The sequence below is a fragment of the Odontesthes bonariensis genome, chromosome 10 (genome assembly GCF_027942865.1).
Source record: "Odontesthes bonariensis isolate fOdoBon6 chromosome 10, fOdoBon6.hap1, whole genome shotgun sequence".
NCBI classification, from domain to species: domain Eukaryota; kingdom Metazoa; phylum Chordata; class Actinopteri; order Atheriniformes; family Atherinopsidae; genus Odontesthes; species Odontesthes bonariensis.
The window spans coordinates 32,024,871-32,052,037 of NC_134515.1; the positions used below are offsets into that span (position 1 = coordinate 32,024,871).

The window sequence follows — 27,167 nt, forward strand, 5'->3', positions numbered from 1 at the left end:
CGGGAAAAAAAGTCAGTATGAGTAGTAGGAGAAGTATGCGGTTTCGAACACAGCCATAGTGTTATCACTGAGGGCAACATGCTGTTAGCTTTTTGATGGGCTGCAGTTAACGCGATCTGCGTTGGTTACATACCCATAATCCATCCCTCTGCATGGGGTGAGAGCACATACTTGCTATCCGCTTTTAGTTGAACATTTCAGTTTAATGCAAAAACTTAGGAATCCTGAATGATTGACCTCAATCATTAACAAACTCTAAAACAGATCAAAGTAATGATGAAATGCCACTGAAATGTGGCACGTGTCTACTCATCAGGGCCGGTGGAAAGAAAAATATTTTGAAAGTCATCCTGCAATAACAAACAAGGCAGACACTGACTTATGTGTCTCCATTCATACAATGTCTCCTCAGGAAGTATAAACACCAGAGAGGGGGCTTGAACCAGTGCTGGTAGGTCAACTCCCCAGGAGCATCCCAGTCAGGAAGCGACATCGCAGCAGACTGGGCAAAAACAGGAAGGGGGTACCTGAGTGACACTCCAGTGGAAATGGCCTTGTATGAGCTGACCAGTGACAAAGGTTCAAAGACTAAAGAGAGATGTAGAGGAAGCCTCCACTGTGGAGATATGTCGAGAAAACAACCCCCTACTCCAAACTCCCCTGCATGCAAAGAGTTATCTCGTGGCAAACTCCACTAATTGGTGGTGTTGAGTGTTGTTAAGAATCTAAACAATCACAGCTGAAAGGAATGCTTTGAGAACACAGGTTTAAAAAAAATCTCCAATTTACAATGTGTTGTTTTGGCTTTAAAAGTGAGTAAGGCTCACTTTTAAGGTTTGAATTGCTCTAAAAGTGAAGCTTGCTGTGAAACTGGAGCTTCATGCTGTGACATATCTGGCTCCAAGTCTTCATCCTTATCATTTTAATATTCGTGTCTCCCTTTGTTTTTCCTCATTATTTAACCTTAAAGACTTGGGAAAAAGACAGTTGGCAAGGGGCTACCACTATGGTCAAGCATCAAGAGAGGCTTAGTCCTGTTTGCCCCCAACAGTCCTCCAGCAATAGGAGTGCTGTTGCTTTCTAATCCTTCAGGTTAGCTGCTCCACTGATGTCCACTCTGTTAGATATAGACTCCCCTAATTAAGGTCTACAATGGGGGGGTGGAGGGGCCGACAGGGATTCAACAGGTTGTCTTGGTGGGGTTTGGGTATTAAGATCTACCTTGTGTGTCCCCACGCTGTTTATCTTGTCATCTGAACATGTCAGCCTCCACCTCCAAGGGTCTGAATTGTGTTTTTGTGAACTAGGTAATTGTGGGGGATTTCAACATGACTCATTTCAGATTAACCTGAATGACGGAAGAACGGGGAGTGATGGGATGGGTGTTTGTAGTCAGCACAACAGATTGTAACGGAACATTCAGGCAGTAAATCATACTTGCTTTCACACAAGGCGGTTCCACACCAATGACATTTTCAAAGCATTGATAAACCAGTAAAATGTCAACAGAGTGTCTAAGCCAAAGACGGTGTCGGCGTAAAAAGCAAAAAGCAAAAAAAAACACATTTACAAATGTAGGATGACATCTCTAGCTGCTTTTCTATTGACAACTGATGAGATAAATAGTCCAATCGCAACAAAAAGTCTTCAAAGTGATCTGATCCGCCTTAATCAGAAGGATTCCTAATCAGATTAAGTTTTTTTGGGGGGAGGGGTAGGGGCTAAATCTTCAGACGGTCAGACTTTTTTTTTTTTCTGGTTGAAATGAAAAATATTCTTTCTGCTTTTACGACAATCAACTTTTTTTGTTGAATACCATAGAAGAATTAAACTGATGCTGCTACATGTTTTCTCCCTGATTTCCAAGATTGTAGAGAGAGAGAGAGATTTGTGACCATATACCATATACTTCGTTGGTTATGTACGCTGTCTCAGGAATGACTTGAGTTCTTTCTGAAATTTTGTTTTTCATTCCTGAATAGTAAAATCACTGAGCACAACTATTCCTTACCAGTCTATGGACTTTCATCCACAGGCTCCTTGCCTTTGCCAGAGGAAGGGATAGGCAGTGACCTGAGCTGCAGAGTTCTGAGATTTTACTTCCAGACTATTTACAGACGGCAGGAGAAGTGGCTCTATGGGTTGTTGGGTTAGCTGCTTTATCAGGGGCCCAATACACCAAACAAACAATGGGCAGTTAAGAATATCTGGAGTGTTGGTGAATACCTGTCTCTCTTGTATTTTCTATATGTAATGCATTGTGTAATTCTTTTGTTATTTTTCCCATTCTTCCTTAATGCTTTGCAACCTTAAATGTATACTTTTTTCAGATAACTTAATAAAGCATCCATGTAAATGGCTAAGTTGCAATATATAAACGGAACACGTTCAGTCGGATTCAAGAAACGTAGATTTTTATGACGTCGTCAAGGTCACTTTTCTCAGATTTGGTACAAAAATGTGATATTTTCACAGACCGAGGAGTATTCTGTTGAATAAGCTTAAAATTGAAAATATTTATAAAGTGCTTGATTACCCCTTATATAAGTAATTAATTATTAGATTAGTCAAAGAACAGAAAAAAAAAATCATTGAGTTACCCTGTTTAAGTACTGAATAGTAAAATATTTTCAAATGATCTGTTTTCTTTTCTTTTAAATCTGATCCAGACTCGGGGGTTTTATTTATCTGTGAAAGGCAGTGTTGACAGATTTATTTCCCAATTCTTCCCCTGCTCAGTGCTTTGGAAAGAAACCAAACTGAACTCCCTTATTTGACCTCAGTGCCCCCGGTGGGTTAAAGTTCAAATGAAGCTCCAAATCAGGCAGGAGAGTCGAGCTCAGGCGTACAAAAACTAATTTTAGGATTGCTGAAAAAACCTGAGTTGCAACTTGATAAAGACGGTTCATCCAAGAAGTTATATGTGGATCACGTGGACGGTCTTCAGGGGGAAAAGAAATCAGGTTCTTTGTAAGTTTACATGCGTCAGCCAGGATGTGTGTGAACTTGTGGAAGTGTGATTAAGCAGAAAGGAGGGGTTGATTATTCCTCTCTGTCTGTGTGTGTCTAACCAGTCGACCGCTGTAGTAAACGCATTGAAGCTCGCTGCTCTGTCACGTTCTTTCGATCCCTCTGTCTCTCACTCTGAATGCGTCCGTTGTTTTCACCGTGAAGCTCCACATTATTTCAGCAGCTTGAGACGGAGTGAGTTTAATTCAGGCTGGACTAAAACTTTCACCACCTGCTGTCTGCTGGACATTGGAGATATTGATTGGTTCTTCCGCTAAAACTCATATAGGTTGGTTTTCCTGGTAAGCGTTTTTCTATGGTAAGCAATACATTTCAAGTGTCATGCTGCTTCATTTATTTATTCATTTATTGAAATTGGTGAATTAAGATCATCCTCCCATGACAACCACTGTATTGCTGTATTGCAACATGTTTGCTCTCTCAGTTTTTATTATCTGTAAAGGGAGAACAAGATCGGTTTTAAGCTAATTATTCTTTTCATTATTGATAGTGTAAAATATGCGATAATTATATGTTGTCCAAGTCGAAAACTGTTAAAAACTCTAATACAAATCGTAGTAAGTCAAAAGAGAAAGCAGGAAAAATGTTGGCAAAACGCCAATGTTGAACTGCTTTGCTTGACAAATGACAGCGCTGATTGATTTAAATGATTAACTGGTTATCAAAGTACACAGACTTTCGCCGACATGTATGTTTTTGTGCAGTAGTTGTCTGCGTGAGTTGCTGAAGGTAGCCACATCCCACATCTACAACTGTGCAGAGCAGCACTTTAAGTCTGTTTTTCCTTCTGTGTCTGCATATTTCACATCTGCTTCTTATATCAACAGACCAGTGTACCCCTTGGCATCCACCAGTGTTCTCTCCTTTCCATATTCTTTGTAGAAAATTGGAAGTGGTTTCCAAATGATCAATTTCCAAGTCATATTAGAAACAGCTTGTGTCCAAATCAGCATTCAGCCGAAGCTCTAATTTGACTTGGAATACCCACTTCTTCTATATTTTCCTCTCACTTCCTCCTTTTTTGGTCTGTTCACCACCTTCCTGTCTGTCTCTCCTCCTTCTCCTGCCCTAAAGCTATGGATAGGAAGGCTGGTTGCGTCACAGTTCGGCCAGCATTGCTTTAAACTGCAGTCTGTACACTTGACTTTGCTGAAGCAGAGACGGAGCAGCTGCTGGTGAGTTGTGTATTTCTCGAGTAGTCGTATTGATAACGCTGAAACCAATGATGTCCAGTCTAACTTTGTTTGGTTTTTCAGCTTTGAGGGCTTTTATTGGCATTTTTCTCCTCAAGTGGCCGCTTGAGTGAGTTGTTTTCTGTGACGACAGTATGACGGTAGCATCATGTTGGTGTCATGTAAATATTTGACAGTGCTGCTGGGGTCAGCATCAGTAATGTCTCAGTTGTAATTGATCTCATTACTGGTAAAAATCAGATTAGCTCTCACTTTAACGTTTTTTTGTTTTTTTTGTTCAACCTATTTAAACTATAAAAGTATAAATAAACTATTCTTCGAGTGACTTTGTGAAAATGCTCACATGCCTTGTGCCTATATGAGAGTAATTGGGTAGTGTGTGATTCCACCTTTAGATTGTTTGTAGAATACACTGATAATGACCGAGACTAACAAGAAAGTAGATGTGACAAAGGTTAAATTGTGCTGGTGCTTTACCAGGATGGAGTTAATAATTACGGTAGTTGGAATCAACACATGCAATTTTCAAATTTCTGTCAAGAAGAGGAAACGTATAATACATTTTATACCAGGCTTGTGGTCTGCTCTCATCCAGTAAGAATATGAAAGTATTACTGATGTGTTAAAATAGAATATAGGCCCATTTCTCCAAAGTGCTTGTATGCATGTAATCCTGGAAAATACGTTCCCCCTCCAACATGTGTCATTGTGCAGAGGAGGATGATATTATGAAATATCATGTACAGTTATTGTAATCTGTCTGGTGTCCAAACCCTATAAAATAATAAATGAGTCACACAGACTGACCTGGACTCTTTGAATGAATCAGATCTATGCAAGGGATGTGTTTACCGTAGGGGTGACTTGGCTTTGTGGACGTTTTGTTTAAAAATCCTTACAGCTGATCAGATCCAGGAACACTGTCACGTTGTTAAAAAATGTCTGAGCGGCCAATAATCACAATAAGGTCAGATGGTCTCACAAACTTGGTTTAAGAGAAAGCAAATGAGAATGGCAAAATTATTTCCCAACTCCTCTGTAAACATCCAGCACAGTTTACAGGCAGACTTCCTGCTTGAACTTGGATCAGTCGTACCGTCCATAACACTGCCTTTCTGTGCACAAAGTCAGTGTTCCTACAGCAGATTGTTTCCATTATAGCTGCACTCACCAGTCCTACTTGTATCTCAAGTGGTTTAGATAAGCTGGCTAAACTGTTTGCTGATTGACCATTCATTGAACAGGGAAAAAAATAAATTTTATATATATATATATACACACACAATGCTTGCTTATTTATTTATTTAATTTTTTTTTTTTAAGATTTTTATTGATTTTTCTCAATGCTAATTTATGAAGAAGTACACAACAAAACATGTTTTTAGGTATTGGACCCACTTTATTCATGGTAATATGCCATAAAACACTGAATTTTCACTTTGATGAAAAATGAAAAGCTATGTTGGATCTGCTTGCTAGATAGTTAGGTAATTCTCCTCTGTAGAAAAGTACCTGAGAATGACTTGAAACCAGGCTTTTTTTTTGGTTTGATTACTTTAGTCAATCTAAAAGTCAAAGTGGAACTAATCTGTTTGTCCAAGTTTTTTTTGTCCCAAAAAAAAGCATACAATCTGAAGTGGCTTTACAGTAGGTGGGTTTCCTGTTAGTATAGCAAATATGAAGCGATAAAAAGAAAAAATGAATTTGAATCTGACACTTTCCCACCAACTGGTTTGAAGCGAACAAACCAGGCTGCGTAGTGTCACAATAGGGCGGGGTGACAGGCTGTGTTGTTCGTGGTTATGATTCAGTTGAAAATGTACTTCACGGAAAACAAACCTCAAGAAAAAAAAAAAACAACTGAGGTTCAATTTTAACATTCTCACTCACCCTTTATCACTACCATCTTCTAAATGTGATTAAAGGAGGATTGGAAATCCAGCTTCTGTTGTATCATCACAGTGCTGCATAATATCAATTATTGCTCCGAAAGGAGTTGAGGATATGGACTCTAATGTAGATTTAAGCTACATTTCTAAAGCGCAGACCTCACAGCAGCAAAAAAGAGGACACCCTGTGTGTCAGGGAAAGGACCCCCCTATAGTCCCTGATCTCAGTGAAAAGTTGCCTCAGTTGAAATGCAGCTTTACCTTACCAGCTAGGTTCCTTGTGTAGGTCAAGATCTTTAAATCAACTCAATCCACAGAGCTTACCGATTCTTCTGGCACCAGGGCTGAAAAAGGAAATCAAGTGAAACACGTTGACAATTCTTTACTACATCAGGAAATTCTGCACATGCAAGCTGCAGCTGCCATTTCCAAGAACAAGACTAATATTTCAAGATCGCGGGGAGTGCAGGTAGAGGGTGGTGATGTAAAGCAAGTTGTATATTGCAGCAAAGATCATCAGAGTATCAGTCAGAGGTGTCTAATGGTTAAGAATAGTGTTTTATATGAATGTCTCATTTCATATGTGTGTTTAATTGTTTCGCATTACTACTTGGAGATATTATATATCTATGTATTTGTACACCATTTCTCATTTGTTGTTTTTTTATTTATTTTTTTTTAATTTTTTTAAGCGAATGCATACTTTCAGCAGAGCTTATCACTGTTGGTCCTTTTTATGAATGTACTTAAAGGGATAGTTCGCCTCTTTTGACATGAAGCTGTATGACATCCCATATTAGCAATATCATTTATGAACATTGACTTACCCCCCGCTGCGTCCTGTGAGCCGAGTTTTGGCGTTGACGAAGGTAGTCAGTAATGTAGCGTTTTGCTTCTCAAAACAATATGCGTTCAAAAGAGTAATACATTTACATCACAAAATCGTCCATCCAGAAAAACTCAGACCTCACATCGCTTGGCGCTATTTCTCTCTACCTTTGTATCACTACGGGCTGTGTAAACTGTGCAGACCGAAGTGCAGACCGAGCAGTCCCCTGCTTCCGAGCAGCAAACACTGTAACAGGTGCAGCTATCGGCAGGTGGCTGTACGCATTGATATCGATTTCACGATTCTAAGGGAGGCAAAAATAGCGCCAAGCGATGTGAGGTCTGACTTTTTCTGGATTAAAGATTTTGTGATGCAAATGTATTACTCTTTTGAACGCATATTTTGACGCTTTATTTTCGGGACCCTAGCAAACTAGCCGGACTACCTTCGTCAACGCCAAAACTCGTCTTGAACTCGGCTCACAGGACGCAGCGGGGCGTAAGTCAATGTTCATAAATGATATTGCTAATATGGGATGTCATAAAGCTTCATGTCAAAAGAGGCGAACTATCCCTTTAACATACGTTTGGGGAAACACAGTCTCACACACTTTGCTCTCTCTTGGAGGGATGAAACACAACAAGTGCCTCTGAGTAAATCCTCGCGCGTGTGTGTCAGGCGTCACGACTGCACTGTACCACAGAGGGAGAGTCTGTTAATTGGGAACAGACATGAGGATGGGCGGGCAGTAATGTTGCATAAGGGTTGCAGTAAAAAAAAAAAACGGGGCCTGGCTCTCCTCCGCCTCCTCTTTCAGCCAGAGGACAGATGGCAGGAGAAGAAAGCAAGCGAGCAGCGGTGGCTCTCTGTCATGGCAATGCTCAACAGATGCATTGTGTATTTATTGAAAAATGGATCCAACCTGGGCCCGGGGCCTGCCCTCACTCCCCCTTTGATCTGCTGCAAGCTTTTTCTTCTCCGTTTTCAATCACACCTACAGGGCCACAGCTAATGGCAACTCTGTGTAGTGTTTAGGAAAGTAGGCCCACTCCAGTGTACATGGGGAGACCCTGTGGGCTCGTGTGCTGTGCTCCAAACAGGACAATGAAAACTGGCCCTTAAGAAAAAGTCATTGAAATAGTAACTCAGGATGGTGAAAAGACCACGTATTCTAGAGGAACTTTACACTCTTTATGCTGAAGCTGAAGTCATATCTTTAGTTAGTAATCAAAGTCCTGACAGGACAGCTGCATGCAGCGTTGTGAGTGGCTGGAGAGAAAGTGCCTGACATCGCTTGATTGGTGGATTGTAAAGCAGTGTGGAAAAAAAACTGTTCGTCAAAATTCAGCCAATCTGATTTTCAGAGGAGAACCACATGGAACATGTCAGTGAGGGGTGCGCTGTACTGAGGTGGTTGGCCTCACAGCAAGAAGGTAAATGGATCGAATCTCAGCTGGGGCCTTTCTGTGTGTCGTTTGCATGCATCTTTTTTTTTTTTTTTTTTTCTCTTGCCGGATGGCAGCTGGGATGGGCTCAAACCCTCCTGTGAACCATAACTGGATCAAGTGGGTGCAGCAAATAAATGGATGAACAAGTCAGTGACCAACAGCCAGTGCTGTTTATTGCCATCACACTTAAAACCTTACCGTACATAGTTAGTGAAAGTAACTTGCGTTCTAGGTTAACAAGCAGAGATGAAAATAGCTGTTTGGTCGGCCGTTATCAACTCTGAAGACATCTGAAATGTGACTGTGACGACAATGCTGCAGAAGACGTCAGAAGCCCAAACTACTGGAAACTCCTGAAACCATTGTGAAATCTAATTGGGTAATTACTAAAGCTGTCATTTAAATATTATGATGTAAAGATGTAGTTTTTTTTTTTCCCCTCTCAAATGTAGTGGAGTTGACAAAAGCAGGAAAAATGGAAATGCCAAACTAAAGTATGAATACCTAATAATTTTACTGAAGGAAAGCAAATGTCTCACTGCTGGTCCTTCTTTATTTGTCAGTTGAAGCAGTTTTTATAAATCTGTTTTCATAAATGCAAATAGCCTGAAGATGCTTACAGTCAACGGGAAAATACTCGACAGTTTGAATTTATCAGCGACTCTTTAGCGGATGATAACGTTCAGTTTTGTTCAAACAGTCGGCTTCATCAGGTGTGTAGTTGAGAGTATTTGCTCTTCAGTCGGTCTCAGTATTGAGTGTCAGTGATGTGTGCCCACAGGACAAAGGTCAGTTCGTTTGACTGTGAAAAGGAGACGGTTGTTGTCTTCTTTCTGTCAGCTGTAGACTATGAACCGCTGATGATGTGTACTTATGTCTGAGTTTTGGGTCAACTCTGATTAGTTTGATGTTCACACTGAGTGAGTTGGTCTGACCAAAGTCTGTCTGGATGTTTGACTGTGTTCCCTGCAGTCATACCGTTTGAACAAGACTGTGCACGACTGTAGCTGGTTGAGCGCTAACCAATCATTTGTGTGTGTAGGTGTGTTTATTGGAATGTACTGAGTGTTTTCCCTGTTTATGTGGAGGGGGAATGAGATGAAAAGTCTTTTTTTTTGGGTGGGGGGGGTCATCAGTGACAGAAGGCAAGAGGGGCTGACTTAAAGCTGACTCCTCAATGACTGATGAGCTGCAGTGTTGATGCTAACATAACTCACTGCTGAGTAGAATGTCTGCCAGTTGCCAAAATCAGGGTTGACTTGCATGTTGGAACAGGCGCTTAAAGCATCCATTCCCATCTGAGTGTAGTGATTATTAAAGTTGGCTCATGTGATTTTAAAAACTGTATGTCACTCGCAGTCTCAACAAAGACTGATGAGCAGCGAGTGTGTGTAGCTGAAGACTGGACCAAACAATATATTTAGTGCTCAGAAGTATTCTCCATATTCCGGTTATAAAACGTTGGTGTTTCTCGTAAGCTTTGGTTTCTTTTTCACTTGTGTGTGTGTGTGTGTGTGTGTGTGTGTGTGTGTGTGTGTGCGTGCGTGCGTGCGTGGACGTTAGTGGAGGATGATGATGATGGTTGCTTGGAACAATGACGGGCAGCTGACTTTGCCCCATGGGTGTGGGCATTAGTATGACAAACAGCTGTGTGTGTGTTACAGTAGCGGTAACGTGTGTGAGCCCCTGTTCTCACAGTATGCCGATGAGAGATAAGAGTTTTTTTTCTCTTTTTCTGTATGTTTTTCCGTCGGGTCCAGTACGTTTTACGTGCCCCGCCTCTCCAAACACTTCTGGCCTGAAACATACACGCTTTAAACGTAAAAATAAGATGGATGAAAAGTTTGAACTGTGGCTTATCTTCTCTCCTGGTAAACACTGTTAACCATCATAGTAAAGATGTTGTTGGAACCTTTAACCTCGCCTCCCATTTCAGAAAACAAAGCGTGTTATTTTTAGTACAGGCCAACTTTCATTGTGAAAATTACAAAGAGATTAGATGTAGATGATGGGTGTTAAAATGAAATATTTGACCGTTTGTGATGGGTCAAGGCCCAGCCTGGGCCGTCTCATCTTCAGCAACATGGTTCCAATAGAAAAGCTCCTGGAAGTGGCTGTGAACTGCTTTTTAATTGTGGTGTGCAGCAGATGTTTGCAAAACCAACCAATTAGTCTTTAAAGAGTCTTCTCTTGTAAAAGTTGAAACTTGCTGCTCAAGGACACTTCTGATAAAATGCAAACCTCAAGTTTGTGCAATGGGCCCTTTTTTTTTTAAATGTTTTTCTTCTATAGTGTCAAATGTAACATGTGGGATTCATCCTAATCTGACTTTAAAATGTTGATAGGCTGTCAGAGATGAAGAAAAACTAGTTGATTTGGTAAATGTACAGTTTAAATAATAACAATTTAAAAAAAAAAAAAAAAAAGCTTTGTTGAGCTAAGCTTATTAAATTGTTGAATTTTTCTATTAATAATTTCTGTTCAATGTATTTTTTCCCTTTTTCCAACCATTTGGAAAGTATTACGTAATTGTTAAAAGAGCACAAAGTCCACATTCAAATCCAACAAAGGTGTAACATTTTTCACAAAATAGTTTTTGAATTGCAATATGTTAGAAAAGCAGCCACCCCTCATTCCTTTATGTTTTGCTTCTAGGGAGTTGGACTTTCTGTTAATCTGTTAAAGTGTTCTTGAGGAATAGTTGTCCAAGTTTCTCTTTGGACATTAGTTATTTTTTTTACACATTTTCAGCACAGTCCTTCTACCTAACCTTTTCCAGAGGAATATATATTTTTTTGTTTAAGTCACTTAACACTAACCTATGAATCACTTGAACCTAACTAAAGGGGTCAACCAGTGTTGTCTACACATAACGGACCACTTAGCAAAGGACCAATATTGACTTATATCTTTAGGCTCTTTGTTACGAGCTGCCTGTCAAAAAGACAAAATTTTCTCCCATTTGTTTAGATACATCTACAAAAACATCAGCGATAACACAGTTTGACAGACATTAAATATTATTTCTGCAGCAACAAGGTGATTCCCAAAGAATATTAGCTGAAAACTTGGCATATCTCAGCACGGTGTGCAGTGTGAACTTAAAGAATTGGAGAAACTTGCACAAGTGGACAACGAAAGAAGAAATGTCAGGCTCAAGAAATTGTCGACAACGGATTAACAGTTTCTGAAAGTGATTTTCTAGAAAAATAAAAAATCCAGCAAAGACCTGACACAGAACCTGAGAGATGCATCTGGACCGTCAGTTGATTCATCTGCTGTTCACTGAAGCGTCATTGGAAATGTTCTCCATGGAAGGGTGGCTGTCAAGAAGCCACTCTTAAGAAATGGAAGAAAAGGGGAGAAAAGGCTGAGCTGTGCCAGATGACACAAGAACTGGACTGCAGCAACAGGTCGAATCCTGAGCCCAGACCTCAACACTATCGCAGTGTGGGATATTTATGACAGAGGATGGAACAAAAGGTAGCCAACATCCAAAGGACAGTTTTGGAATGTCCTTCAAGAAGCCTGGAGAACTATTCCTGAGGACTACTTAAAGAAATGACAAGAAAGCTTGTCTCAAGAGGGATCAGGCTGTGCTGAAGATTAAGGCGGTCATGACAGCTCATCATCCTGATCTTCCTCAAAATTTGACAAACTCTCAACTTTGTTGTATATGCTGTATTTCAGTTTACATGTGCACATGTTTCTGTAAATCACTGCACCCATGTCCTGTTTCCCAGGCAAAATCTGAAGAAACTGTGGGTGGCTCAAGACTTTTGCACAGTGACATAATTGTGATAACTTTTACACGTTCATCATAAGGGTTTCCAATAACCTTTATGCCAACAGCTGGAATAAATGACCTAAAATGTCATGTCAGTATTTTTACCTCCCATTCTGCTGCCTTCTTTTCAATTTAGGTTTTTGGCTAAAAGAAAATGGAGAGTTTCTAGCTCTTTTGAGCGAAAAGGTGGAAGTCCAAGGCACTGATACCATGAGTGAAAACCATTGTTTCACGATTCTAACAGCTGCACTTCTTAATTAGAATAAGGTGCCGTTTACACTTTGAAAAACGAAGACCTTTCCCTTCGTTTGTGCCTTTCGTTTATACACAAACAGAGTTTTTTCCTCCGAAAAAGAAGCTAAAAAAAAACTCCGGCAAAAGTGGAGATTTTTTAAAAACTCCGTTTAGCGTTTGTGTGTAAACTAGTTGAAAGAGACGAAAACGGAGTTTTCAGAATGGAATGCGGAGTTGTCGTCATAGTACAGAGCCCCGCCCCTATCCGTCATGTTGGCAGATTGCTAGCGTGAAGGGCGGATTATAGTTCTGCGTCTATCGTCTTGACGTGTTGCTTTGCTCTGGTCGCGAACCACTTTTCATGTTATGGTTCTGCAACCTCGGTCTGGAATTTCTCGGGACGCACAGCAGTTTCCCCTCGCGAGAATTTCGGTGGGCGGTGACGAGAACTTCATGCTTCAAGGCTGATTTATGCTTCAGACGCCAAGCCTCTGACGCTCGGACGCAGAGCCTCTGCGAGCGTCAAAATCTTGACCACTCCCCCACGCAGAGGCTCTGCGCGCGTTGTCGTGCACCTCAGAAAAATCCTGACTACGCGACAGACGCACGCAGACCACCAACGGAAGTGCGCAGACAAAAGCGGCTGTGATTGGTCCTCGGTGTGCCTTTCCGGTTGTCTGTGTGGCTTCCTCCTTTGCATTTTCGCCAACTCCAATAAAAGAAGCTGTTCTTCTTCGATGTCGAGCAACTCCAAATCCATATCTTGCGTACACTTTTTTTTTTTTTTTTTTTGAAAAATAAACACTTCCGCCGGCGCCCCCGAAGTTCTCGTCACCGCCCACCGAAATTCTCGCGAGGGGAAACTGCTGCGCGTCCCGAGAAATTCCAGACCGAGGTTGCAGAACCATAACATGAAAAGTGGTTCGCGACCAGAGCAAAGCAACACGTCAAGACGATACACGCAGAACTATAATCCGCCCTTAACACTGCCAATGTCAGGCTTGGCGTAATTTAACAGCTCCTGATAGCGTATTTCTCCGGATCAATGTAGACGTGTTTTTTTTTAAAACGGGGCTGTGTGCACCTAGTTTTTTTTGCAAACGGTTAGAAAATATGCGTTTTTCAAAATACCCGGGTATGTGTAAACGGCGCCTAAGGAATTCAAACAACACTGCTACTCTACACCTTTACACGGGAAAAAAAGAAAAACAGGAGTTGGTTGTTTTTTCCCCTCATCTCTCAGAAGATGCATTTAGTAAGAATCATAGCCTGCAGCTCTCACGCCCTCCTTCATGATGATGCAAAGTCGTTACATAAGTGCTAGGTGTGCTCTGGCAGCACAAGCTGTTCCGGAGGAGGGCTGCCTGAGCTTGGAGGATGCATTCAGGTTCCAGACAGACGGCAGTGCAGTTTTGCCTTTTTAAAAAAATAAATAAATAAATAAAAAAAATCTGTATGAGAGTATGACAGAGCAGATTCTCGTCAAAGCAGCGCTGTGATTGATGGGGACCTGTATTCGTCAGATCTGCAGTTTTTTTTTTTTTCTTTTTTTTTTTTTTTGACTCCAAACACATAGACTTATTATAGAAAGATTTTCCAGCTGGTGAGGATGTGGCAAACTGTTTTAAAATTGTCCTCAAGAGCCACAATTGAGATGGTGGTGAGGAGATGGCAGCCAAATTCAACGGCCTGGCTGCTGTTCTAAACCCATATTTTCCATCCATGATCATAAATCACATTTAAGATGCTGAAATCTGAACTTAAGATAACCACTCCTCAGTTCATTATCTTTTGTGCCGGTGAAGTAGCTGAAATGGTGAAGCCAATGACTCTGCTAAGAGTACAGTGTGCTGTACAATGTCTTGCTACGGAACTACTAGGTTGCTTGCTGTCCTAAGGAGGATCAAGTGTAAGGTAATAATCTTGATTCACCTCGGAGGAGTCGGGTCATGTTCTCTCAAACAAACGCGGCCTTATTTCAGACGAACGCCTGCTGCCCTGCTCATTGATGACACAACCTTGCAGCAGGCATGCTTGTCTTTCCGTTTATGTGTGTGTATGCGGGGGAGAATTGGCATGCTTGCAGGATGCGTAGAAACAGGGTGCGTAAAGCAGGTGCCACGTGGCGCTGGACGTGTTAAGCCAAGACGAGGGCCACAGTAGGGCCGGTTTGTGTGTCTGTGTGTCTGTGTGTGTGTGTGTGTGTTCTCAGCTGTTGTGAAGCATATGAAGGAAGGGCTGTGCGTGTGTCTTCGTGTGTGTGCAGCATTTTCATTTACAATAATGCGACCCTGGGCCACCTCTCTAATCCGAGCGGAGCTAAAGGAGAAGGCATGTAAGGGACACACGCAACACACTCGCATGACACATGTTGTCTCGCACGCTTGGCTCCCGGTCAGCTGTCCCGCACCTTCTCTCACTGTCGGCTTCTCTTACACTCTCCTCCTCATTGTTGTTGAGTTAAAAAAAAAAAACTGATTCAAACTAGACATGGATGGATAATGAAAGTCAGGTCAATTGATAGGAATGTTCAGTATTTGAAAAATCTCTGCTCCACATATCTTGAACTGAAGCCCAGTTCCGTTAGGTATATCTTCAGGTGTCTGTCATGAATGTGAGATTAAAAGCTTTTTCTAGGTTTATTTGAATTTTCTTTTCCATCCAGTACTTTTTGGGCTCACTGGCAAAGCCTCTTTCTTCATGCTGTGATGCAGTCGTTTATCTTGGCTGAAGCATCCTATTTTATTTTTTATTTTTTTTCCCCAGCTGTTTTAGTTAAAGCAGGAATTCGGACACCTGAGCTTGATAGCGAGGAAAGCTTGCCTATCAGGCCATGTTGTCTAAATATGGCATCTGATTTGCTCGCTTTTCTCTGGCTCGGCCGTTCGTCTCCTCACCTCACGGAGAAGCTTCCACCTCTATGTGAGGACACAGAGAAGCACAAGCAGGTGATGTTGTAGCAGATTTCTCACTAGCTTGTCCTCAAACTGAGGTTAGTTACGTCAGTCCAAGGAGAGACACTTAAGTCCTTTGTACCAGCAACTTGTATGACAGCAGTGATTGAGAAGTGTTTCTTCACACTTTTCCTACTGGCTCTGACCTCCTCTCTGAGTCGTTTCATTTAAAACAGTTGTCTCTTTTAGCTATCTATTATTAATATAGAAGTATTGATTACAGTTGCCTTAAAAGAAAAGTCTGGTTTTGTTTGAACATGGATCTTACTTTTATTGCCAGTTTTGGGCATCATTTCAGTCTGAAATAATAGTAGTGGACTGAGCTTATTGTTCATTGCCTTCAGGGACCTCAGCAATTACTCCAATATGTGCAATATTTTCATAACGATGGAAATGATAGCCAAAACTATTGAAATTAAGTAGTAATAAACAGGAATTGTCCTGTAACCCAACGTCATGCTCACCACAAGGCTGTCCTCTTGGTCGGTTTAGCCTCGGAGCTCACTTTCTGACTCCTGTCTCTCAGCCTCTTTCTATTTAAAACTTCTCTCTTGTCGGGGCTCTGCCTGGGTGCAGTGACCCTGGGTGTATGAGAGGAAGGGAGGAGTCTGTGTTTCTGGTGGTGGAGGACAGAGAAGAAAAGCAGAGAGGGGTGAAAAAGAGGAGAAGACCCTGGCTCGTGGAGCCCAGAGCGGGGCTTTTTAATCTCGGCGGGACCATCAGATGGCTTTGGCGGAGCGCAAGCACCAATTAGACTGTAAGATTAAGAGAGGCTTTGTACTTTTGAAAAGCTTCTAGACGGACCTTCTTATTCTTTCCTTCCTGCCTGGGGTTTCTGTCTTCACTGGGACTCCTCACCCGCACTTAACCTTATCCCTCCATCCCTCCCTCCCTCCCTCCCTTCCTCCCCTGTCCAGTCCTCTTCCAGCCCTGCAAACTGTTCCTTGGGGTCTGCGATTATACCTGGCGAGACATTGAGTGAAGTGGATTTATAAGGCAGCCTGTCGGTGTGGGTTGACAGGTGCAAACTGCAGTGTGAGTTAGCAGGCCAACAAAGAGGCAAGTTGCATGGTTCCTGGGGTCCCAAGTGCCTGCAGGCATGGATATGGAGCCAACTTGCAAAGACTCCAGCTCCAGTCTACACTATATGACGGTAGAGTACTAAGGGCATTGGGATTATTATTGTTTTTTTTATTTATTTGTCCGCGGATTGATCATTTGGTTTTGCTGTTTGTTGCTTACAGGCCAATAATACTGAGTATTGTGTCTATCTCGTGCATATCTTTTATTTATTTATTTTTTTTATTTATTTATTTTTTTACATGAAAGCAAACCTGCCGAGCTTTCACTCAAATCTTTGCTGTCCACACACACACACATTTGCACACACGTGCACAGACACACTGCTCCTCCCGAGTACATGGAAACAATGACAGGAAGTACATTAGCGGGACCTCCATTGTATCTCACCATACATCCCCGCTTCCTGAGCCGGGTGTGGGTGCTGGCAAGCGGGGACACAGAAGAGTCCTCTGGTGTTGAGGTGGGAGCTGTGGGGGAAGGGGGATGAAGGTGGTTGGATATGTCTGAGCTGAGACAGACAGATCCTTAATCCCGCAGCCTTCTGCTGCATATTGCCGTAGCTCTGGTGCTTGTGGGGCCCTGTGGCCAGGAAGTTTCCCAGTTGCTGACCTGTGGTCAGATTTATTTTATGCACTTCCTGAGATACAATTTTGGATTAAAGGCCATATAGATAAGGATCAGCTGGTCCGAGAGCAGGGTAAAAGTTTAAAAAATATATATATATATATTTTAAGTCCATTAGTTCTTAATCTGCTGAGAGGGACAGATGGTTGGAAGGTGGGTGACCAGACCTCAGGAATGCCTATGGCGGCCTCTGTGGTCATTTAATTGTGGCAGGAACAATAGTCAGGCAGGGAGCTGTTTATTCTAAATGTGTGTGAATGTGGTGCCCTTTTAATTTTGGCCCAGCCTTTTAAATATGCGTCTGTATTTTAATGCATACTTTATTGTACATGGCAATTATGCTGATCTCTGTGTTTGTCTCTGTGTTTAGGCCTGCCACCACCCAGACTGCCAAGACCTGAATAGCAAAAGCCCACTTCACCTATGCGAGTCATGTGACTCGCGCTGCCATTCAGAGAGCACAGACAACATGCACTTTGATCGACACCCTCGATTTGACTTGCAACCTCAAGGTAGATGATTTCTTTTTTTATTTGGTACTCCCTGCCTGTTGGAGATGACATAATCCCCATTACCTCATTACAGGACTTCACTTTGTAAATATCATGCACACTGAGATTTCATTGTTGAATATATAAGGCTTGTGATGTACATTTAATTTCCCATGTTTGTTGTGATAATTGAAATGTTATCATCCCTGTGATAAAGAAACTGTTACTGATGTTAGTGTGTATATATGTGTGTGTGTGTGTGTGTGTGTGTGTATGTGTATATATATATGTATAAATATATATATTATGGCATGCCGTTCAGGAAATTAATCTTTGAATATATGGAGAGAACCTTTGAATATGTTCATTAAAAGTTTGAATATATGGAGTGAAAGTTTGAATATATTGAATGAAACTTGACGGACATCAGACTTTGCGGCAGTGCCTGTGGCCATCTTGTATATAAGTGTGTAAAAGCGAATGACAATGTGTCGCCGATCATCAAATACGTTCAATACTAAACTAAATATTCAGCCTGCATTGGTCCATGAATGTGGGTGATTCTTATTGTAAACAATATATGAAGAGCTTCTCTTTCAGTTCTCGAAATCCCTGAAGCCGCAGCAGCTTCTCCAGTGCCAGAGAAGTGCCATTACACACGGCAATTCACTGTGTTTTACCTTCATTAAATCAACTGAAAACTATATCAGGCTAACCATACAGACCTACATACAGAGCTCCACACACAGCAGAGTGTTCCGTTAATAGTTCTGCCTTTTTATGAAGGAGATGCCCTGTTACCAGGGCTCATCATAGCTGCACTGAGATATAGAATATGATCTATATTTTTATATGCACTATAAGAGCCCTAAAGGTTTCATTCAATATATTCAAAATTTAATTCAATTTATTCAGGATTCATTCAATATATTCAATGGTTCACTCCATGTATTCAAGGTTTCAGTCAATATAGTCAAAGTTTCATTCCATATATTCAGGATTCATTCCATATATTCAAGGTTCAGTCAATATATTTATATATTTAAGTTTCACTCCATATATTCAAAGATTAATTTCCTGAACGGCATGCCATAAAATATATATATATATATATATATATATATATATATACACACACGTGTGTTTTCTTTTAATTATCATTGCATTATCATTTTTTTAATGGTTATTTTTCCAATGCACCACAAAAAAATCCCAGTTCACATACGTTGGGATGGAAGCAGATATTTCTCAGGCCAACATCTCAAAACCAAGTTACACTAAAGCTATCTAAAAGTTATCTATATGGCCACGTAATGCTCACACTATCGCAGTTAGGATGGTGATATGATTTTTATTTTTTTTTTGTCATTAATAAATTACTAAGTAATTTATTAAAGCTTCACTCAGTCGTGATCCAGCACAAGGAATGACTGCTGTGTTTTTTTTTTCGCTCTAAGCCTCCATCCTGTCTCGAAACGTGTCCACGCGCTCCTGTCCCCCACGCACCAGCCCCCCCTCTGACATGGAGGAAGAGGATGAGGGGAGCAACGACCGCGGGTCAGTAACCTTCCGTTTTCTCATGCTCATGTTCGCACACTCCTCCTGCTTCGCATTGCCTTCTGCTACGTGGATCATTAGCAGGTCTCCGTGCTCACATTAAACATGCCGTTTCTCGTATTCTCGTACATTGGGTTATTTGAAAGAACTGGTCCGTGTATGTTGTGATCACGTGTGTGCGTGTGTAACTGTTATTCAGGGAGCGTAAAACAGTGGGGATGAAGCTGGGGAAAAAGAAGCAACGAAGACGACACACTGATGTAAGTAATCATGCAAACACACAGGCTGGAGTGTGCCAAACAAAAGATTCCCCCCCTCCACCTAATAAAACTGCAGCTTCATTTCTGTTCCTGAAAGGAGTAGAGAAGAATATTCTAAATTACATGAAATGAGTTGTGAAATACAGCAGCCGTGATATGCTGGTGTCACAGTACTTTGCCTGAGTAAGACGGTGCAAAGAGAAGGAGCCCCCATGTGAATCTGCTGCACACATACCGCCGATACAACCTGTGTAAACTAATAGTGTGTTTGCTCTCTCTGCAGGACCCCAGCAAGGAGTGCTTCAGCCTGAAGTTTGACCTCAATGTGGACATAAACACAGAAATTGTACCTGCTATGAAAAAGAAAACACTGAGGTGAGAGGAGATGAGGAGTGGCCACTGAAAACTACTGTTCCCTGCTCTGTGAAATGAGTTTGGACTCTTTATTTTCTCTGTGTTATCAGAGAGGTTCTAGGTCCAGTGTTTGAGAGGAAGGGCATTGAGTTGTCACGGGTTGATTTGTTCCTGGATCAGTCCAACACACCACTGTCCCTTAACTTCGAGGCCTATCGTTTTGGAGGACACTACCTCAAAGTTAAAGGTAAAAACACTCTCACAGAATCAGTCCTACCTTCCACTGATGCCCCCTCTTCTGTCTAACTCACTGGGACTGGACATGAACTAGGAATGTTAGCTCTGAGCTGTAGAGCAACAGAAAGTCGCCATGGATCTAATAAACTTGGGTCTGGCCTCATGTTTGACATTCGTTAGAAAGACTTTGCAGTGATACAACTTTCTGTATCTCAGGCTACAACACAGTGCTGCAGTTCCTCCTCTTTGTTAGTTTTTTTTTTACATTTGACTTTGATCCACTTTGTTGGGATTTGTTTTGGCTTTTTCACAGTAGCTCCAGTTTAGCACTGATCAGTGTGTCATGTCATGCTGCATTCTTTTTGCTGCAATGGCCCTCTTTGGACCTCTCTCTCTCTCACAGTGCACCATACAAACACAGTTTTGGGGAAAGATCAGCACAGTGTTTTCAAGTGGAACATCTTTTGTCTGCATGAAGATTGACTTTTAATGGCCTGAAGTAGCTGACGTCAACTGCAGTATGACATAAGCAGGCAAAACTTTCTGAGCTGGCTTGTAGGCTGTTCACACTAAAATACAAAGGAAAGACATTTTGATTAAAGTTTTGCTGGAAAAGAAAAACATTCTGTGGGAAAATACAGTTTGTTTCACTTCAGTGCATATTGAATGGTGAAGTGCACTATTTGCCTCAAGTCTGCTACCAGGTACAAGTCAGTGAGAGTCATGCAAACAAGATTAACTGTTGTCATGAATGCCCTATTAAAGTAGCAAACATCGATGTAAAACTTTGAAAAGCTAAAAAAGGCATCAAGGCAGGTTGCAGATATGTTTTGTTGTTTTTTTTCGTAAAACTATAACTGTCAGTCATGGGATGTTCTTACTGTGGATTGGAAACGATGGCTTTTGATGGGAGTTCGATTTCCTGTCACAGCTGTGTTTCTGATTGGCAAAGGGAGGGGAATTACCACATGACATTGCAGAGACGAGAAGTGAGAAAATGTGTCACTGATGACTTTTGGGGAATTTTTGTTTGTTTTTTCATTAGTGGACAAGAAAGGAAGAGCATTGTCTCTCTCTTTTTCAGAGAAGAAATTGATTGCCACGAATGATGTGTTTTTCTTGTGAAATGGTCTCACCTGATTTTTACCTCTTGACTAGAGTCTGGAGTTACAGTCTAAAACACAGAGGTCAAGGGGGGACAGTCCACAGCTGTTCAGTCAGAAGCTCTACTCTTCTGCTAGATTTTGTTTCAAATTCTGAAAATCGTGAGACAAATTTAATGTTTTTTCCTAAACTTAACCAGATATGAGGTCTTAAATCGATAAGTTAATTAATATTAGATCAAATTACACCTTGTATTTGATAAAGGTCGTTCATTACTGTTGTCTGATGTCAAGAATGTCTTCAGAGCTGCTTGGACATTTTGACCAAAGTGATTTCTTTCCTACAGGGGACATATTTTCCTTTCTTTCACTAGTTGGCACAATTTCCTGAGGTCTTAATGAAATATCTGTAACATGTTTTGCTTAAATACTATAGAGACATAGTACCACAGCTCCCTTCTCAACCATGAATTTACAGTGCTTTTCAAAGAAACTGGTTGTAGGGTGTGCCACTCCACTCCACGCTACTTTGTTCCACACTTTTAATTGATATCTGTCCTACATGCAATTATTATAAATTTGGACACATTAGACTCAATAACCCCTAAACAATGTTAGAGCCATATGAGAGAGCATATATACAGAGAGCTCACTGTAGCATTCACGGCAAAATCAACTCACAGCAAACCAAGCATCAGTTTGTAATTCCTCCGTCACATATTGACTTTGTAAAAACTGGCCATTTCTCTGTGTTTTGTTTCAATTTTGGTACTTATGGTGCATTCAAGACAAATTAAAACTTTCTGACTTGGAGGGAAAAAAATAAGGATGTCACTTAGAAGATGGCTTTGCAAGTTGGAATATATAACATTATGCAAAGTACCAGTGAAGCATCAATAGCTCTTTTTATTTTTCTTAGGTTAAGTAAAGTATTTATCTGCTGATGAAAAATGTCTGTTCCGATCAAAGCAGAAAGCTAGAGCAAAATAATTTAGATTTCCTCCTTCCATGGTACAGTGAATGCAACAATAATTCTAACTCAAAGCTGGGTGGAGATAAAGACGATCTTTATCTCCACCCACATTATACCCTGAAAACCTTCATGACTCACTGAATAACTTTAGACCAAAGCAGCACCAGACAAAGTGACAATGTTGTTTTCTTTTGTTGTTGTTATTGTTTTTTTATATATAGTTAATAAGTTTGTAGTGACACATGTTCTCAAGCACAAAAAATGTGATTTTTTTTTTTTTTTTTTTTTTCCCATGTCACCTTTAAATTATACTCCTTTTTCTGTTTTTCAAGATTGCACAAAGCTAAACATTATCTTTCTTTTCTTTTTTCTTCTAAATGCGTAGCGCGGCCAGGTGATGAGCTGAAGGTAGAGCAGGGTGTGAAAGATTTGCGGTCGCTCAGCCTGCCCATCATGAAGCCCTCTCCAAGTCAGAGCCCCTACATCCTGACCCCAGACGGTGAGAAGGTTGGGCATGAATCTCCGGAACGCCGTGAAAGCATAGATCTGTTGGTGAGTATAGGCATCACTTTTATTTCGTGTGACGCTGCCATTAGTAACATATGTTAGCATTCGTCATACACATCAAAATTAAATTCATCATCTCCTGAAACTGCAACTAAACACAGACACACCCAGAGAGTCTTATTGTTTGCTCTCACCTTTTAGCGTTTTCCCTAACTTCATTGTTCTACCTTCCGTCCCATAAAACCTTGGACTAGTTTAGTATCTCATGATAATCTCATCATGACCTCATTGTTTTCCCATTACTGTTATCTTTGCTTAAGAATCCTGGGTATTAGTGTGTCTATTTCCATTTTAGCCCTCTGCCAGCTCTGTGTGCGTCTTTGAGGTTACAGGCGTGTATGTGCATGCCAGGCTGCGCAGTGCTTTGAATCAAATATGATAATGCGTTCACTCAGGAACACTCCCTGCCACTTCCAAGCTTCCTGCATCCACAGGAAGCAGCTGTTTTGTAACTATTGAGAGGTGAGTGAGATGCTAAGAGGCTAACGAAGGCCTGCACAATCCTGCCAGACATGGAGCTGGGAAATGGGGCAGGGGGTCATCAGTTTCATGCTGTGACATGTAAGGACACTGGAGCCAGAGTTGTAGCACTTAAACTGAGGAACTGTTTAAAAACTTCAGCTGCAACACACACATAAGTGGACTTTAGCACCAGGACTCCAACTAACTAATTATCAGTTCATCTGTGGAATGTTTTTGCTTAAATTTCAGATGATTGTTTAGTCTAGAAAAAGCCATGAAATGGGGGAAAAATTTCCCTACATGGCTCCCAGAAGTAAAGATGATTTTATCAGACACTCTGTTTGCTAAATCCAGTCTGTTGTTGTGCATTTGTTTCAGGCTTTGTATTCACCACAATAGTAATGGCAGATTTATTTCCTGGAAATTTGGGTCTATTTGAAATAATGGGTCTTGATTTCAGACCGAGGCACAAGGCTCTCTTTACTATCCATAGATTCTTTAGGCGTATAATTGCATTATCTTTGAGAATAAACTGTATATAATTTAATGGACATACACCCAGTGTTTCCACCTTACGTCATCTATAAGCCTCTCTATCAGCATGGGGCGGTCTCCATTTTGGCCTTTCTGGAGAGTTATCTATGAAAGATGATTAGACAAAAGTGCATTTAACCATGGCCTATAGCAGATGGCTTTGTCTGTCATTTATATAATCTATGTGTTTAAGCAATAACTAGTTTTCTAATGTGAGTCACAATTAAGAAACTTCTGTTTTTATACCTTTTCGTATTAGAGTGTGTGCACTACATTGTTTCTCATGGGGCTGTTGCATCAAATCAAACTCTTTTTGCCTTTCGATGTACTTATCAGCCATAATATGCTTATATACTTAGTGTAACAAGTTTAAGTATGAAAGTAGAGAATTTGAGCTGTTGTTTCATACTGATTTATTGCTTTTATTCATTTTAGTTCAAGCCCATTCATGCTGTTTAAGAGTCAATGCTATCCTCAATAACACATTTATGTTTTTACATGTATTGTTGCTTTAATCTTTCAAATTCAGAATTTGTTTTACATGTCAGATTTTAGCTCCTGTTTCTTTACCACCCACCCCATCCCATTTTCTTTGGGCTTTAACTTGCAACCATTTATAACATTACAACAAATGAAAGGAAGGAGAAACCCTTTGAGAAACCCTCAAACAGGATAGTTTGTCATCTTTAAATATGCTATTGAAGTGTAACGAAGTTATTGGGGCCAATCTCTAGAATTTTCTGTGGTGGAAAATTCCTAAACATCCATTAAAAAGCAGGACATTCGCCCCTTATGTTGGCCTAAACTTTGACAGCATAGCAGACCAGCGTACTCACTTTGGGGAAATGCTAACTCGTCACGATAGCTGCTAAAATAGATAATGGGCAAACATTTGGTATTTCTGTTTAATAGATGTCTTAAACAAAAATTGCCGGTGATCAATTAGTTATTTTTCAGTAGCAGTTTGAACCTCTGAATGAGTTCGTATGGTAATACTGGTCTTACAAATTGACAGAAACACAGTTGAGCAAATGAATAAATTACCGGATATAGATTTTGAAATGAACACTTGAACTACACGATTTACTTCACTGAGAGAGTTCTTAAGTACATTTATGTTTGAAAGAACAATGGTATTGCCATCAATTTGTATTATTGCCAAGTATTTTACAGTTACTCCCTAAGAATACCATCCATTCGCTCTCTAATGCAAGTTTAGGCATTTGCAGTTAAAAGAGAATGGAACAGAAATCCCCCAACCTCTGAATTAAAGTAGTAGTTCCAATACTATAAACTGAAGATACTGTAATTTCTGTCATGCTGCTGTTTGTATTTGGTGATTTCTCAAGTTTAGGGAAAGTTGGCTTCTGATCTGTGCTTTTACTTGCCTCAAACTAGGTTCTTAGTCACCCTTTTTAGCAAGCCAAGACCCACCACACAGGTGAGTTAGATTACCAATGTGCGCACACAAGCCGTAAAAAGATGGCACTGTTGCTGTGGGCGAACAGGTAGAGGCTCGGCTAAAGCATTTTACTGCCATCTGCGGAGGTAAATCACGCAGGTTAGTCATGAAGCTGAGGCATGAACAGCCAAGGTTACTGAGGAAAGTGGAGGTTTAGTCATGAAGTGTCTCATCTTTTGCTGAGCAAATGTTCGAGTATGTTGTTCCATCTAACAACTCGCAGTGTGATTTCTTAAGTCAAAGAATTTCTGTGTGCCTCCACCACAGCTTTGTTGACTGCAAATGTGGAGGGAGTTGTGCCAGTTATTACAAAAAAAAAAAAAAGAATTCCATCTGGGTCCTCAAGGTGGCAGTGTTGAGCTGCATCTGGTTCTCTAATGAAAGCTGGCAGAAAGCTACGAGTTCTGACAATTGGTGCAGATGTGTGGCGCCACAGAAGGTTTTTCAAATCCTTTGCTTGGTTTTGGTTAAATGCCAGAATAAATTCCAACATATACGCAAATGCTATCAACAAGATATGTCCCTCTTATTTGGATTTATTCAATGAATGAGTTTCAGTAATTGTTTTAACCTAAAGAAGAAACCAAAGCTTGGGTAAATGTGTTGATACTTTTGCTTTTGCTTTCTATGGTAGCAGCTTCAGCACTCACCATTTACTGCATGCATGTTTGGTTTCTATGAAGTCTCAGGCTTTGTGCAAAGAAGTTTAGATTTTTTGCCCAGTGACCAGATCAGAAGAATAGCAGCCAAATCTCATCCTTTCTTTACAGAGGTGCTCTGATGTTTTAAATGGGTATGGGTCATGTTTAGTAATACACAGATGTTACATTTTATAGTCTCTGGCAGTGTTGTGATAGGCTGCTGAGACCTTTGATGATCTGGATTGATGACTTCACAACAGGGATCCTTAGCCAAGCCTTCTGATTGGTCAGAGATTTTCCCAGATTGTTCCCATAAAGCACATCTGACCCTCTGCCTCCATTTGTGAATAATCCTTCCCTTTAGACTCTAAGCTTCATTTACACTGCAAGTCTTGATGCCCAGATCTGATTTTTTGCCTAAATCCGATTTTTTTAAACGTGTGGTTACACGTACTTTAATGATGTGACTCATATCTGATTCATGCGATTACACTTGCCGATCACCTGAAACATCGCGCATGCCTACTTAAGTGTTTACCAAACTCTACTGCTGAGGCAAATGGACGACGTTGACATAGGTGTGATGCTAGTGTTGCGGTACATGAGAAGTTCGCCCAACATTGGCAGGATTTTAAGGCAGAGAAGGAGGAAAAGGGCCATTATTGCATCCTGTGCACACGCTGCAATTATTGCCTCCTCAGCTGTTCAGAGGAGTGTCTGAACGGGTGCGAGACCGATCCCAGGACTGGTGGGAGAATGTTGTGGCGGTGTGTAAGAATATCCGATCTGCCTGTTTACACGGCGGTCGCATTGTCACATATCCAATTCGTATCTGATAAATTTCCACATATGAAGGAGGCCTGTATCCGATCTCAAAATATCCGAATGCATGCGTCCTTGTCCTATTTACATGGTCAAAAAACATATCCGATCTGTGTCACATGAGAGCAAAAAAATCGGAATTGGGTAACATTTAACTAACAGTGTAAATGTAGCCTAACAGCATCTTCCTCGTATCAGATCACCTTTCATACTGACCCAACACAAGTTCAGCTCCGAACCCGTTTCACTCAGTTTGCAATATGATGACACATTAAAAAACACAGCAGTCTATACTGAGGTCCCCTACATCTAGCCAACAATCACTGGCGGGAGGTCAATCTGAGACACTGCAGTTCTCCTAGCTTTACCAAACTTAAGAATCTGAAAGCGGACACCTCCCATTCCCCACACACACACACACACACACACACACACACACACACACAGCAGGAGCTGTGACTAATTGAGAAGGTAAAGTCATTAACCCTCAGGGTCAGGGCTCAGTATGTTTGTTGTCCACATGGATTCCAATTTGACATCAGGTTTGAGAAAACACATTTTATGCAAAATTGTGGTTCTGCTGTGCTAAAGCGACTTTTGGACACACAAGGCACACACACACACACACACACT

At 41.0% G+C, this 27,167-nt stretch overlaps 1 protein-coding gene across 8 annotated transcripts in view; it reads left to right on the plus strand.

Moving 5' to 3' along the window:
- Positions 1-27,167, plus strand: part of plekhg5b (pleckstrin homology domain containing, family G (with RhoGef domain) member 5b) — a 79,021-nt gene that overhangs the window by 37,738 nt on the left and 14,116 nt on the right. For 4 of the 8 annotated variants that reach the window (XM_075475287.1, XM_075475286.1, XM_075475285.1 and 1 more), the window contains exons 3-8: positions 17,442-17,583; positions 19,020-19,119; positions 19,319-19,379; positions 19,663-19,754; positions 19,844-19,980; positions 22,432-22,598. In XM_075475287.1, the coding sequence (XP_075331402.1) occupies positions 17,442-17,583; positions 19,020-19,119; positions 19,319-19,379; positions 19,663-19,754; positions 19,844-19,980; positions 22,432-22,598 (699 nt within the window). Of the gene's footprint in view, positions 1-3,094; positions 3,329-4,134; positions 4,206-8,657; positions 8,769-17,441; positions 17,584-19,019; positions 19,120-19,318; positions 19,380-19,662; positions 19,755-19,843; positions 19,981-22,431; positions 22,599-27,167 lie in introns of those variants that run through there. The other 4 variants (XM_075475288.1, XM_075475291.1, XM_075475292.1 and 1 more) reach the window with 4 other exon arrangements.